Source organism: Astatotilapia calliptera, chromosome 6 (assembly GCF_900246225.1).
Source record: "Astatotilapia calliptera chromosome 6, fAstCal1.2, whole genome shotgun sequence".
Classification (NCBI taxonomy): Eukaryota; Metazoa; Chordata; class Actinopteri; order Cichliformes; family Cichlidae; genus Astatotilapia; species Astatotilapia calliptera.
The window spans coordinates 22,900,754-22,913,482 of NC_039307.1; the positions used below are offsets into that span (position 1 = coordinate 22,900,754).

General features: G+C 39.8%; 1 protein-coding gene and 1 long non-coding RNA gene across 2 annotated transcripts; one reads left to right on the forward strand and one right to left on the reverse strand.

Annotated features, from left to right (window-relative positions):
• The first annotated feature begins 3,416 nt into the window (after positions 1-3,416).
• Positions 3,417-5,149, forward strand: LOC113024256 (uncharacterized). Its single transcript, XM_026171151.1, has 2 exons — positions 3,417-3,947; positions 4,095-5,149. The coding sequence occupies exons 1-2, from the start codon at positions 3,427-3,429 to the stop codon at positions 5,134-5,136; spliced, it is 1,563 nt and encodes a 520-aa protein (XP_026026936.1). The 5' UTR covers positions 3,417-3,426; the 3' UTR covers positions 5,137-5,149.
• A 1,997-nt stretch (positions 5,150-7,146) lies between these two features.
• Positions 7,147-9,910, reverse strand: LOC113023303 (uncharacterized). The gene is made up of 3 exons (XR_003272536.1): positions 9,699-9,910; positions 9,423-9,633; positions 7,147-8,380 (listed from the first exon to the last, which is right to left on the reverse strand). It is a non-coding gene; the product is annotated as an uncharacterized LOC113023303 (long non-coding RNA).
• Between the last annotated feature and the right edge of the window lie 2,819 nt (positions 9,911-12,729).

The window sequence follows — 12,729 nt, forward strand, 5'->3', positions numbered from 1 at the left end:
ATAAACATACTGTGAGTGAGTCATAAGCTTAAATACAATAGTTGAAGGAACAAAAACGTAATGTTTAAAATACCAGTCAAATCTGATTAAAGTAAATAAATAATAAGTATACAATGTAGTTTTAAGACTTCTCAATGTTTCGTAACATTAATGTTCTATGAACTCGTGAGTCCAGAAATCTGAATGTCATGAAAAGTATTTATTATTCGTGTATTATTATTTTACAATACAAGGTTGTTTTTTTCCCTGATACTTCATGCAAACCACATTTCTCCAGGCCTGTCCTAATCAGCTTACTCAGTATCACTAGATCCAATGCTGCTCCTCCAGCAGAGCACACAAAAGTAGGAGAGACCAGAGATGCCATGGCTTAGTTAGGAGACTGTTTGCTTCAAGGCCACTAGAGGGTGCTGCCATAAAACTACAATAAATGAATTGACCTTTTGACCTGCTCACACTCTTTTATGCAAAACCCTGCTGATGACACACACACACACACACACACACACACACACACAGATTCTAGGTCTGACCAACCGTGGGCAAAAAGATGACAGTCAATAAAATTCTAAAATTTTATTTATAAACACAATGAATAGTAGTTAAAAGTCCAGTGTCCCATTTAGGTACAAAGTAAAAACACACAGTCCAAGGCCAGAGCCAGCTATGCCACAAAGCCAGTTGCACTCCACACGTTGTTCACTTCAACAGGGGTAGCAATTGTCCTCTGAGACCCACCACCCTGTAAGTAGAAAGCCTGCACAGAGCGACAAAATAAGACAATTCACTATATAATTCACAGCCCATCCATCCCAAACATATCAGATCATTAGAGGTTTTGTCACATTACATACCTGCACTGAGAGACAAAATAACACAGCAGTGTTTGTAATGTGGGCTATAAGTAGACTAGCATATCAGTGCAATCAATTACACCTGCCTCCAATTAGTCCAGCCCTTTTACAGTCATTGACTGGGTGAGAAAACATGAGCAAATCAACCCAAGAGACAAGCAGGAAGACTCTCTGAAGGCTCCTGTGGCTGCACAGGCAGTCTTACAATTACGAGGTTGGAGAGTTGTTGTTTCAAAATGTTCACACTGATTTCACATGCTCATTAACTCACAACCAGCTGACCATATATATTTCTGCTGCTGAGCTGCTTTTTGATGGAGATTTTCTGAATTTATTTTGCTACCATAAGAGCAGACTCCATGCTGAAAGCATGTGCACTGTCACTTGCAATGAGTGGCACTAATGACGCTAAATTTAATTACAGGTCATGGACAGCCTTCATAAATGCTCATATTACTCACCCACACTGAATTCCAGCACAGGTTCATCTGGGTCCTGACTATTTCCTGCAAAGTAACACAAACGTCATCAGAACATTAAGTCAGAGAAACAACATTTGGAGCTTTTGTACATGATAAATTATACTGCAGTAGTAAAACAAAGTCAAGCAGCAGTACATTTATTAAAATCACCTTCAGCTGTAATATTTAAACTGATTTAGTGTCAATTTAGATTATGTTTAGATTAAAATGAAACTAGTACCCTTGTAATGTCTTTTTAAATTAGAGGTAAATATTTGTATATTTTTTACATAATATAATTATATTTACTGGATTTTCTCTCTATTGTAGTTTAGTATTATAGTTATTACTTGTTTTTTATTGACTTGTCTTGTTTTTACAATGATTTGCTCTGAATGCAGCCTTTAAAGAAAAGACTATCTGTTCAGTAACTATCCATCAGACTGGGTCCATGTTACCAGCCAAATGGGTAATAATTAAAGTAAGTTTTGAATTACGTATATTTGGGTGTTTAGGTGACACTTTTGCAAAAAAATATATATATATAATTAGGTTTAAAATAACTAAACATGTATGTATTTAAAAACAATAAGTGTGTTAGAATTACTACAGCAACAGGTCGTAGCTCACTGTACTATTTTTGAGCACAACTTTGGTGCTTTTGCCTCATTTTTAAATCAGTGATCCCAGTAGCACAGTCTAAGCAGAGACCTCAGTGCTTGGCAAACAATCAATAGAATCAATATAATTATTAAAAAGAAACAAAATAAATGCCAACCATATAAAAAAAAACATAAACTTAAGGAAAAAACTAAACTTGATTTTGTGTCTTTAGGCTATTGTTAACAGCAAGCATGAGGTTAGTGCATATGTATTATTATTGGAAAGATTACTGCAAAGAAAAAAAGGTTGAACCAGGAGGGGGCGATATTGCTCTTCTTACCATGAGTTACATGCAGGCTATTACTTACCATGTCACTCACATTTATTTCACAAAACAGCTGAACCCACTTAATTCGATTTAATTGTATTTATGCAGAGCTGAATCACAACAACAGTCTCCTCGAGGTGGTATAGATTGTAAGGTAGAAAGTCTACAATTAAAAAGAAAAAACCTCAATACAGTGGGAAGGAACAACTCACTTTTAACAGGAAGCACCCTCTGGCAGAACCACGGTCAGGGAGGGGCAGCCCGCTGCGACCCTTTGGGGATGAGGAGACGAAAAGGGGACAAAAGACACACTGTGGACGAGAGCCAGAGATGAACAAGAACTAATTATTGAATGCAGAGAGGTGTATAAACACATGGTGGGAATCCCCCAGCAGGGTAGTCCCAGGGTAACTAAGGGAGGATTCATGGTCACCTGATTCAGCCCTAGCTATATGCGTTGGCAAAAAGGTAACTTTGAAACTTAATCTTAAAAGTAGAGATAGTGTCCGTCTCCTGCATTCAAACTGGGAGCTGGTTCCACAGAAGGATGATCCCCTTCTACTTCTACTTCTAAATATCCTAAAAACCACAAGGAAGCCCACAGTCTGAGAGCAAACTATCAAACTACGAGGTCTTTAAAATAAGATGATTATTCAAGACCTCATGTGTGATGGGAAGGATTCTAAATTTGATGCTGGACCCACAAATCATAAAAGAGAAACACTAACTCACACACACCAGAAAGTGCCAAGAATTATAATTATATGTAATTTAGTTTTGCGTTCCTTTATAATGCTTTCAACTATACAAATAAGACACTTCATGGGGGCGCCTGAGCCTTGTAGACACAACAAATACTGAACAAACCTCATGCGCCCTGTTGTTTACAAAACGATAAAAATGAATGTGTACTTCTGTCTTATTTAGGTCATTTTTGTAGTTTTTGTAGACAGACTACTGTAATTTCTCAATAAAATGTCGCTTATTATCGCTCACTCTCAAGAACAAAAACGTGAGTAATTTCCCAGTAGCTCACCATATTTGGGATCTTCTAACATCCACACTTCATGTTTAAACGGTGGTGCGGAGGCGGTGTACCGTCGCAGGCCGGATGTAGCATTCAGCGCGGTGTGCCTTTTTTTCAGTTGCTAAGCAACAGATTTGTCCCGCCCCTTTCGTTATGACGGGGCGGGCCAGTCCTTTGACTGGTGACGTTACAAAGAAACGTCAGGTGACGTTACAAAGAAACCTTAAACCGACCTTATATATAGACCTGGCTGTTCAGTTGAAACGCATTCACACAGCGGGACAGCAGCGCTTTAAACGTTCAAACACGGAGTTTAACACAAAACAACATTTTAGACATAAAAAACAAAAAAGTGAAATGGCAAGCTCGAACTGTAACACAATGACAAATGATGAAACAGTTCAGACCAATGGGGATAATTCTACAGTACATGCTTTGGTATCCCTCTTGGATAACTTGGTCAGTAGTTTTTCGAACAAGCAGTTGTTAGAGCTTACCTCAGGCTATCCGGATTGCGTCACCGCTAAGCGGCTTGTAGGTTTTGTAGAGGACGTAATGGACCTGTGTGAACAGTCACTAGCAGTATCACCGCTGAGGTCTTCCCAGAACTCCCCTGTACATGAAAACTGTTCTGTCCACACCACTACTGGCAAAACGGTTTTGTCACGTGTGAAATTTTTGGACGATTCTGCTGAGCAGGAGTTTGATACAGCACAGAATATAGATGCTAACAGCCAAGAAACAGCTAACACAGAAGAAAGCTGTCAAAATGCTGACCAACACAGTGCTGCAAAACCCAAAACGGTTTTGTCACCTGTGAAATTTTTGGACGATTCTGCTGAGCAGGAGTTTGATACAGCACAGAATATAGATGCTAACAGCCAAGAAACAGCTAACACAGAAGAAAGCTGTCAAAATGCTGACCGACACAGTGCTGCAAAACCAGAAAACAATCCAATTCCAGATCCCCAGCAGCAGAAATCCTGTGTTGAACATGAAGCCAGCATCCCACCGTTAACAAACGTAAGTCAAACGGAGTCATATAAAAAGATACAGCATCACAGATCTTCTGTAGACTGTGAGCCACCTGAAAAAACAGACTTTGAAAGATGGTTAGAGACATTAATTCAGGCTGTGCTTTCAAAGCTTGGTAAACTTTTAAAGTGCCCTCATTCTCACCAAAAACGTTTGTTGGATCTACTCTTGGACAAATTCAAGGGGATGGATTTGCATTTAGACCAAAAAGTGCAGAATTATTTTGACTGCATTGCTAATGCGATTTTCACTGATATTTGTGACAAATTACATAAATTGTCACTAATATCATTGGAAATGGGGAGGAGTGGGGAGGAGGATTCAATGAATTTAATGGAACAACCAATATTTAATATCATAACTACTTCAGTATTCCAAGAACACCTGTTGGCAGTAACAGTTACTGATAGACTGGAATCATATGAAAAGAAAGAAAGATGCAGATTTTCAGTGGAAATCTTTGTGGAAGGACTGATTTCCCAGGTTTCAAAAAAATCAGGCACAGTCTTCAGCATTGAAAGTGCTGAAGCTATCTCCAACCGGCTTACCATGAAAATCTGGACTGAAATCAGGGCCAGATACGACAAAATCCCACCAGAGAAGTTCAAGAAACTCAGCGAGAGGGTTTTCAAATCCCTCTGTAAAAGATGGAAGCATGCATCTTTGGTGACATTCTGGCAATTAAACTTCCAAAATCTTGATGAAGATATTGTTAAAACTTTCAAAAGAAAGATATTCACAGAACCAAGTTGCATATCTAAGTGCTTCTCATCGGTGCGGGCATTTTTTGGGAGGTGTAAGGGAAGAAACAAAGTTTCCACTTTATAGTGACATCGTGATATCAACAGCAAGATATTTTCTAAAACTCACTGGACACTTTAAATGAGCTAGTTTTACATTTAGATCAGATCAAGTCATTTTTGAAATCCCCAGGAATGGTCGCGGCAGATGGCCACCCCGCCCTGAGCCTGGTTCTGTCGAAGGTTTCTTCCTCTTAAAAGGGAGTTTTTCCTTCCCACTGTCGCCTCGTGCTTGCTCAGAGGGGTTTGTTCTTTTGGGGTTTTCTTTTTAATACTGTAAGTTGTTACCTTACAGTGTGAAGCACCTTGAAAACACCATTGTTTCCTTTGGTGCTATACAGATTGAAGTGACTTGCACTGATAACATAACTAAGCTGGGACTTTAATTTAACATCAATAAAATTATAAAAATATTACATCTTGATTTCTGCTTGTTTTCATTGTCTGTGACTTAATGAATACAAATGTGTAATTTAACAGATTCTTTCTTTATGTTAGTCTGACCGGTGATTCCACGTTGGCCTTAGGTGTTGGCGCAGATACGCTGCAGCCCCTGAGCCATTAATGGCCCAGCACACTACAGTAAAAACAAAACAACAGCCATCTGTCCAACTAGGAAAGGAAAATAATAAACTGCCTCCTTGGAGGCAACCTGACTCAAAACAGTTGCAGTCCAACTCAGACCGACTGCAATCACTCTCAGGCAGATTGATGAAGATCTGCAAATAACTGTTGTCTAATTTATAAACGCAGACAGATTGCCAACACGTCTGTTCACAATAGAGGACTGTACTTACATGGTTGCAAACTGGTTGTTATCTTGCTTATATGAAAACATTACTTTGGAGCAATGAAACTCAAACACATTCATTTTTAAAATGCCTCAAAATGAAATTTTGAAATATTTGGCTTTATGCTTTGAAAGTGCCGTTGTGAGTGGGAGTGTGAAATCCTTACTTGATGTGTTCCCTTTGCCTTTACTGTTTTCAGTTTTATTTGTCATATGCAAGTTAGCACAGGGTCAACATTGCAATGAAATGTGTTTGACGAGCAGCAGTCACTCAGCAGCATGGTACAGTAGAAGAAAATATAATAAAATATAATAAAATAAAATAAAAAATAGAAAAATAGTAAAGAGCAAAATATTAGAAAGACGTGGTAAAAGAGAAAAGATGACTAAAAATATATATATATATATATATGTATCTATAAATATATGTACACTAGTGATTAAATAAGAAAATCTTGAAAAGAAATATGACGGGAGGTCAGATGGGATATTGCACAGGAATGAGCAGCAGAAAATTACAGTATTACTCAGACTTTTAATAGTCATATTGTCAGTTTTGGCCGACGGTCATGGGTCACTTCCACTAAAATAGCACGAGACTGGAGTAAAATGTACTTTATTAATGAGAACACATGGTGATACAGCAAAGAATCCAACCCTTCTGAAAAGCAAATGGCTTCCTGTTATACTCTACCTGATTCAGGTGAGCATCTGGAATAGACCAAGTCTGGGGGTCAGCAAACCAAAGGGAAACAAAACCCTCCCCATAAGAAAACCACTACAATATAACCAACATCATAGACATATGAAGATTTGTAACAAGTCCTATAAATAACTCCATAACATATAAACTTCAGTCTCTTCTATATAGATTAAAACAGCGGTCCCCAACCTTTTTTGCGCCACGGACCGGTTTATGCCCGACAATATTTTCACGGACCGGCCTTTAAGGTGTCACAGATAAATACAACAAAATAAAACTAGTACCGGTACCGGAAAAAAAGAAGATTTATTCATAACACACGTGAAAGACCCAGGAAAACAGAGTTAACGATAAAAACGATAACAAAATAACGATCAAAAACGATAAAAACTCTGAAAACCATACATTTCACACCCGAGCCTCATCTCTCGACCAAACGACGGTCCGTGGCCCGGCGGTTGGGGACCGCTGCATTAAAACACCTTAACCACAGTTAGGTTTCAGCCCTCGCTGACTCAGAACAAAGTAAGACAATCAGAGTTCGATTGGTTTTTACTTGTGCAGGGGAAGCCTGGTCGGATTCTCAGAGTTGCAAGCTCTACACCCAAACTCAGACAACTCCAACTCCAGCCTCCACTCGCAGCCTTTTATTGAATGAAAACAGTTACACAACCGCCCATTGTAAACCCCATATGTTGTGTGGTAAAAGCTAAGGCACTGTGTGTGTGTGTGTGTGTGTGTGTGTGTGTGTGTGTGTGTGTGTGTGTGTGAGTGAGAGAGAGTGTATGTGTGTCTGTATACGTGACTTCCTGCTTACAAACGTTTTAACCGCATCTCTAGTCATAAAAGGGTCATCTCCCCTCAACCTCGTATATGGCTTAACCTCTCTAACAGTCCACCATTTACATGGTGAGCCCATAAAGGGCAGGAAGTGAACATTCCTTACCAAATAAGGAAACCAGAATCTTATATAGATTGTGCCTGCAGTTGAAAACTATAGCTAGTAACATCCCCAACATCCTACATGTGGGGGAGGAACAGAAAATATCTGAACATACAGTTCAAGACAAGGTCCAAGCACAATAATGACAACTTTTAACAAAATCACTCCAACACACACTCCCCTAGCCTGGCACATTGGTTTTCTCCAGGAGCTCATAAGCAGGTGATTGAGCTGCTTTTACTCTTTACAAAGTGAGTACTGTTAACACTTCTCTTTTTACATATACAACTAATTTAGGTTACAGACAAATGATTAAATGTGAACAGCTCTAACACAGGTTCTTTTCCTGACACAGGTAGGATGGCCAGTCCCCCTGTCTCTTCACCTTTAACGAGTCACTTAAATAACAACCCAAAAAGCCTAATAAAGAATCACAATCAACCAGTGTGTGTTTTTCTTCATTACGGTTTTTAAATACAAATCAGTCAGTCAATTAATAAAAATACAAGTAAGGGTAATGGAACCCCTGGTCTCCATTACACACATAAATACCATAAAGACACTAAGTCGTAGAGCTCTGAACTCCTTGCTTCTATGATATTTACACTTCTTCTTGGCCTTCTCCTTCACTCTGAGTCACTCCAGGATAAACGCATCAGCTCAGACATACAATAATTAAAATATGTGTAGGTGACCGTTTGGCAGAAGACGATGTCGAGGCGGTACTGCAGTGACACGTCCGTGGCTATCGTCGGGGCGGTGTCCTGCATCAGAAGGAAGTCAATAGACTTCTTGGCTTTGTTGCTCATCATGGCGCTGTAGTCTGTGGGCGTGGCCTGCAAAAAGTGTAAATAAACCATCAGAGACCAAACACAAATATGCCTTCCAACCACTAGTTTAGACAACATCTTGCAAAGAGTGTGTATTTCAGAGTGCAGTTGTTTTTAAATTTGACAGAAACAGAAATAAAGACGGAAGAGAAGGACAACAGGGAAAGCAGAAGCACCGACACACTGAAATCTTTTAGGGTCAAGCTCCAGAACTAGCCACAAATCCTGCTGGAAAGAACCTAAAAATACTTAAAAATACTTGCAGAGATCGAATGGAGCCGTTAACTCAAAAGCCTGGTGTCAGGCATGTTCTTTAATAAATAAGAAACGAGCTGATATGTTACAGACCCCAGTCTTTACGTAAAGAAAAAGCTGACATTTAGAGCGGTCTCGCAGCAGATTTTAAAACAGTGACACTGATTTGTGGGGTTTTTGGGCACAAATTTGAACCTTTTTGTTTTATCCATGTCCTTGAACACAGCTCGTGACTTGGGCGCTTTCATATGTACCGATTCATTTAGGTTTGTGCACTGAGGCCAGATTTAGGTATTAAAAACGAGTCAGTCATAACACTTCTTACATTAGTTAAAAAGCTGAGCTTACACTAAACCAACATTTAAATTTCCCCTTGTGGGACTAATAAAGGTATATCATATCATATCATATCATTACTAAAGTATTGCTGCAACATTGTAAAGACAAATATGACACACAGACCAGACATAAAACACTGAACACTTTTTAAAGACGAGTCATTTAAGAGTATTTTCTCATAGAATAAAGTCGGCTGATATGGTGAAGGAAAAATCTGCTCACGAATCCTCCAACTTCTTAAAAGTAAGGAGTGACCTGAGCTGGAAATCAACATGAGAGGGATGACTCAAGAAGAAGAAGAAGCAACAAGAAAAGAAAAACAGAGTTCAGAGTGTAGTTAAGATATCAAGCTGTATCCACAATGTGTGCCAAGAAACTAAGCTTGTCTGTTGTCATGCTAAAGAAATAAAAAATCTGGAATCAGAAAACAGCCAATAACTGCTGATCAACTCACCCACTCCTCTTCGTGCCAGTCCACGTGCAGTGACGACTGGCTGTTGTGATCGCTGTACTTTGCTCTCAGCGTATCCTGGTCATTGCGGAGCACTACTTGTTCAGACTCAGCGGAAGGAGAAGCTTTGGTTGCGATGTACTCGTACTGCGTTCAGGGCCTAAATAGCTGAAGCTAGCAGCTTGCAGCCGCACACTGCCACCAGCTGACGGGTCTGAAAGGAAGAGGGTATGAATGAAATATGAAGCGTCCCCACGTAACGTCAAACACTTTTAGTACCTTGTCAACCAGACTGGCGAGCGTCCACTCCAGTCCGCTGGCCGATTGGTCTTTGGCAGCTTGAGACAGCCTCTCTGCGTAATAGCTGACCTGAGTCTTCAGCGTGTTGACGTAGGCGATGATGTCTTTGGCTCGGACAGTGTCCTGGGATATGTGGATGATGACCAATGGCGTGTCCAGCGGGGTGGCCTGGGGGGGCACAGGCCACCCCCCAAACCAGACTGGCCACCCCAGGTGCCACCCCAAAGGCAAAACAATAAAATTCAATCAAATATCAAATGTCCGATTATGTTTTCACGGTGACGCTCAGATATCCGAGTGTAAGTGAATGCAGCATCGCTTCTGCGCTATGCGCATCACGTTAGCAAAGGTAGGAGAGCCAAGCGCGAAAGATGGCACTGCAGGAAACAATTTTTCGGTGAAAGAAAATGAGGACAGAATAAATGTCCCGGTAAGTAATATCAAGTTTGTTGAGTTTAGTAAACTTCGGTGAAATTAGAATACCAAGGAAAAAAATAACACTTAAAGAATTATTGCAGCTGTGGAATATTTCAGACAGTAGGCTACTGAGGGCAGCTAACATAAGAGTTATGCGTTATAAGATATAATCTAAGTCGTAACATTGCTGTATGGAGCTGCAAATTTGGTTGCAGGTTAACATAGCTGGACTGGCCATCGGGCATACCGGGCATATCCCCAGTGACTTATTTATTTATTTATTTTTAATGGCATGAACAATGAGAGGTGGTGGATTGGCCAGATGCAGGTCGATGTGTAGAAATAACTCCGTTGTTTGGTGGTGGCTATGACGGAGCTTCCACAGAGGCAACAGGTGGACGAGGGAAGGGGAGGCAGGAGGAGAGACCCGAAGCAGCCACCAGTCCGAGTGTCAGGTGAACTGAACTTCAGGTAAGAAGTTATGACCTGCAGTCTATCAGATATAAACCAAGTTTAGGTGGAGTTTATTTTCATGTTGCTGACTTTTTACTGTCAGTTGCAATAACTCATACTGCGTTCTAGCCAGCTTGATGGAGTTTATATACAGCTGGGTGGGTGCTATGATGTTACTGATAGTGAACTTTATTTTATTCATAAGGTTAGTAGAGTTGCCAACGGCTCCTTAAAAAAATGGAATGGTCCCTCATTCAGAGAAAATATTACGCGTTTCGTATTGAGCTGAGAAGAGACGCAGTTTGTCCCGGACTTTAGCTAGAATGGAAAAAAGACACAAAGCTGGATTTATTCTGTCTTTATGCTGCACAGCTGCCTCTTCTCTCATTCTCTCCCCCTCCCTCTCCTGTTGCTACTTCAATCATGAAACTGATCAATGATCAGCTGATCGGCTTTTCTCTCTTGTTTATCGCCCACTTTGCGCCAGAAAGAGGAAACCAGCAGATGTTGCGCTAAACAACAGCAGCACGTTTAAGCTTGATCGGCTGTTGTTAGAATGTATTTAATATTAATTTCTAGTATCAGCTGATGTTTGCTGGAGCCACAGCTGTAAAGCTGCTGGTCATGATGTCTGTTTAGATATGTGGTGAGAGGGAAACATGAAGATGAAACCAGGAGATGTCCTTACTGAACCATCAGAGCTGAACAGGTGATGGAGAAACAGGTTTACCTTTTAGGTGACATGAATGAGTTGAAGGGAAGTTATGAACTGTTTCTGAGAGACAAATAACACCAGGATCCTTTTTTATGTAGCTGACAGCTGGTAACTGTGCAGGGGCGGGTCTAGCAAAGTTTTGCCAGGGGGCCAGGTAGGGCATTAACAGGGAAAGGTGGGCACAAAGAAATACTTTTCTTTCTTATTCTCATTTAAAATACCTAGTTTTTATTAAATAATTATCTAAATCTTACAACCAAAGTTTTTATCTGACGTAAAATGTATAGAAATCATACATATACCAACAAGACTGTACATCACTGTCACAACAGGGTTTGTTTTCAGTCAAAGTCTTTATGGCTTTACTACCTGGTGGGTCGGTCTGTAGTAAAAATGCCCAATTTTTTTGTCCCAGTCCAGCCCTGCAGGTTAATACTGGCAGTGTCACCATGCCAGCTGACTGTATTTTATCATCAGCCAGTGTTGTTCTTTATCAATATTACCAAAGTTTACGATAAGGCAGCATAGAAAGTATTTACTTGCTTTCAGGTTTTATTCAAATGTTAGTCTTTTCAGTTGTTTCCCCACTTTTTTCCTGTTTCAAAATCAAACACCAGTTTGTGAGAAGATTATCTTCTTTTTTTAACAGGCAGATAAAGTTTTGCATTGGCATTGGCTAATTTGTCAATTGTTTGTTACAAATGTTCGTATTTTAATTTTCAAAAATGTTTTTGCCCAAAACATATGTGCACTATATGTCAGTAAAAATACTATGCAAATATTGATGTCCTTGACTGCTGAGTAAACACTGACAAAGCACTGATTGTATCTCTTGTACTTTATCAACGCAGTATCTAAAAACTTTGCACCGTAGTGGTTAAAATCTCATTCTAATAAGAGTTAAAAGTGCATTTGGTTATTAGGTTTATAGGATTATTGAATTATGGTTAAGGGTTGGTAGAATTTTTTTTTAAAACATTATCTGCCAATTAAATCTGCCACCCTTCTCCAAATCTGTGCCCCTACCTGGCCCCCCCAACAAAAATTTTCTAGACACGCCACTGATGATGACTGAGCTGGAGAGGGCACTACTGCAGGGAACAAAGACACACCGACTGTTAGGTATTTTAGTACCATGGGAGCATTTACTGGATATTGTTTTATAGTGACATTATACAGGAAAACTCTGTCATTCAATAAGGCCCCTTTGTTTTAGTTATTTTTCTCTTTGACCCAAGAATTGATGTGTGAGAATCACAGGCTGGTACAAGGTTGAAATACCACAGAGATCACTCCCTCAGCTACATTAGTTTCTTAATCTTTTAGACGCCTGTTGAAGGCCAAATGGTTTGTTTCAGATTTCACTAATGAAAGAACTTTTCGTTTTGTGCCTTGAAAATATGTCGCTGAGATAATCACAATTGT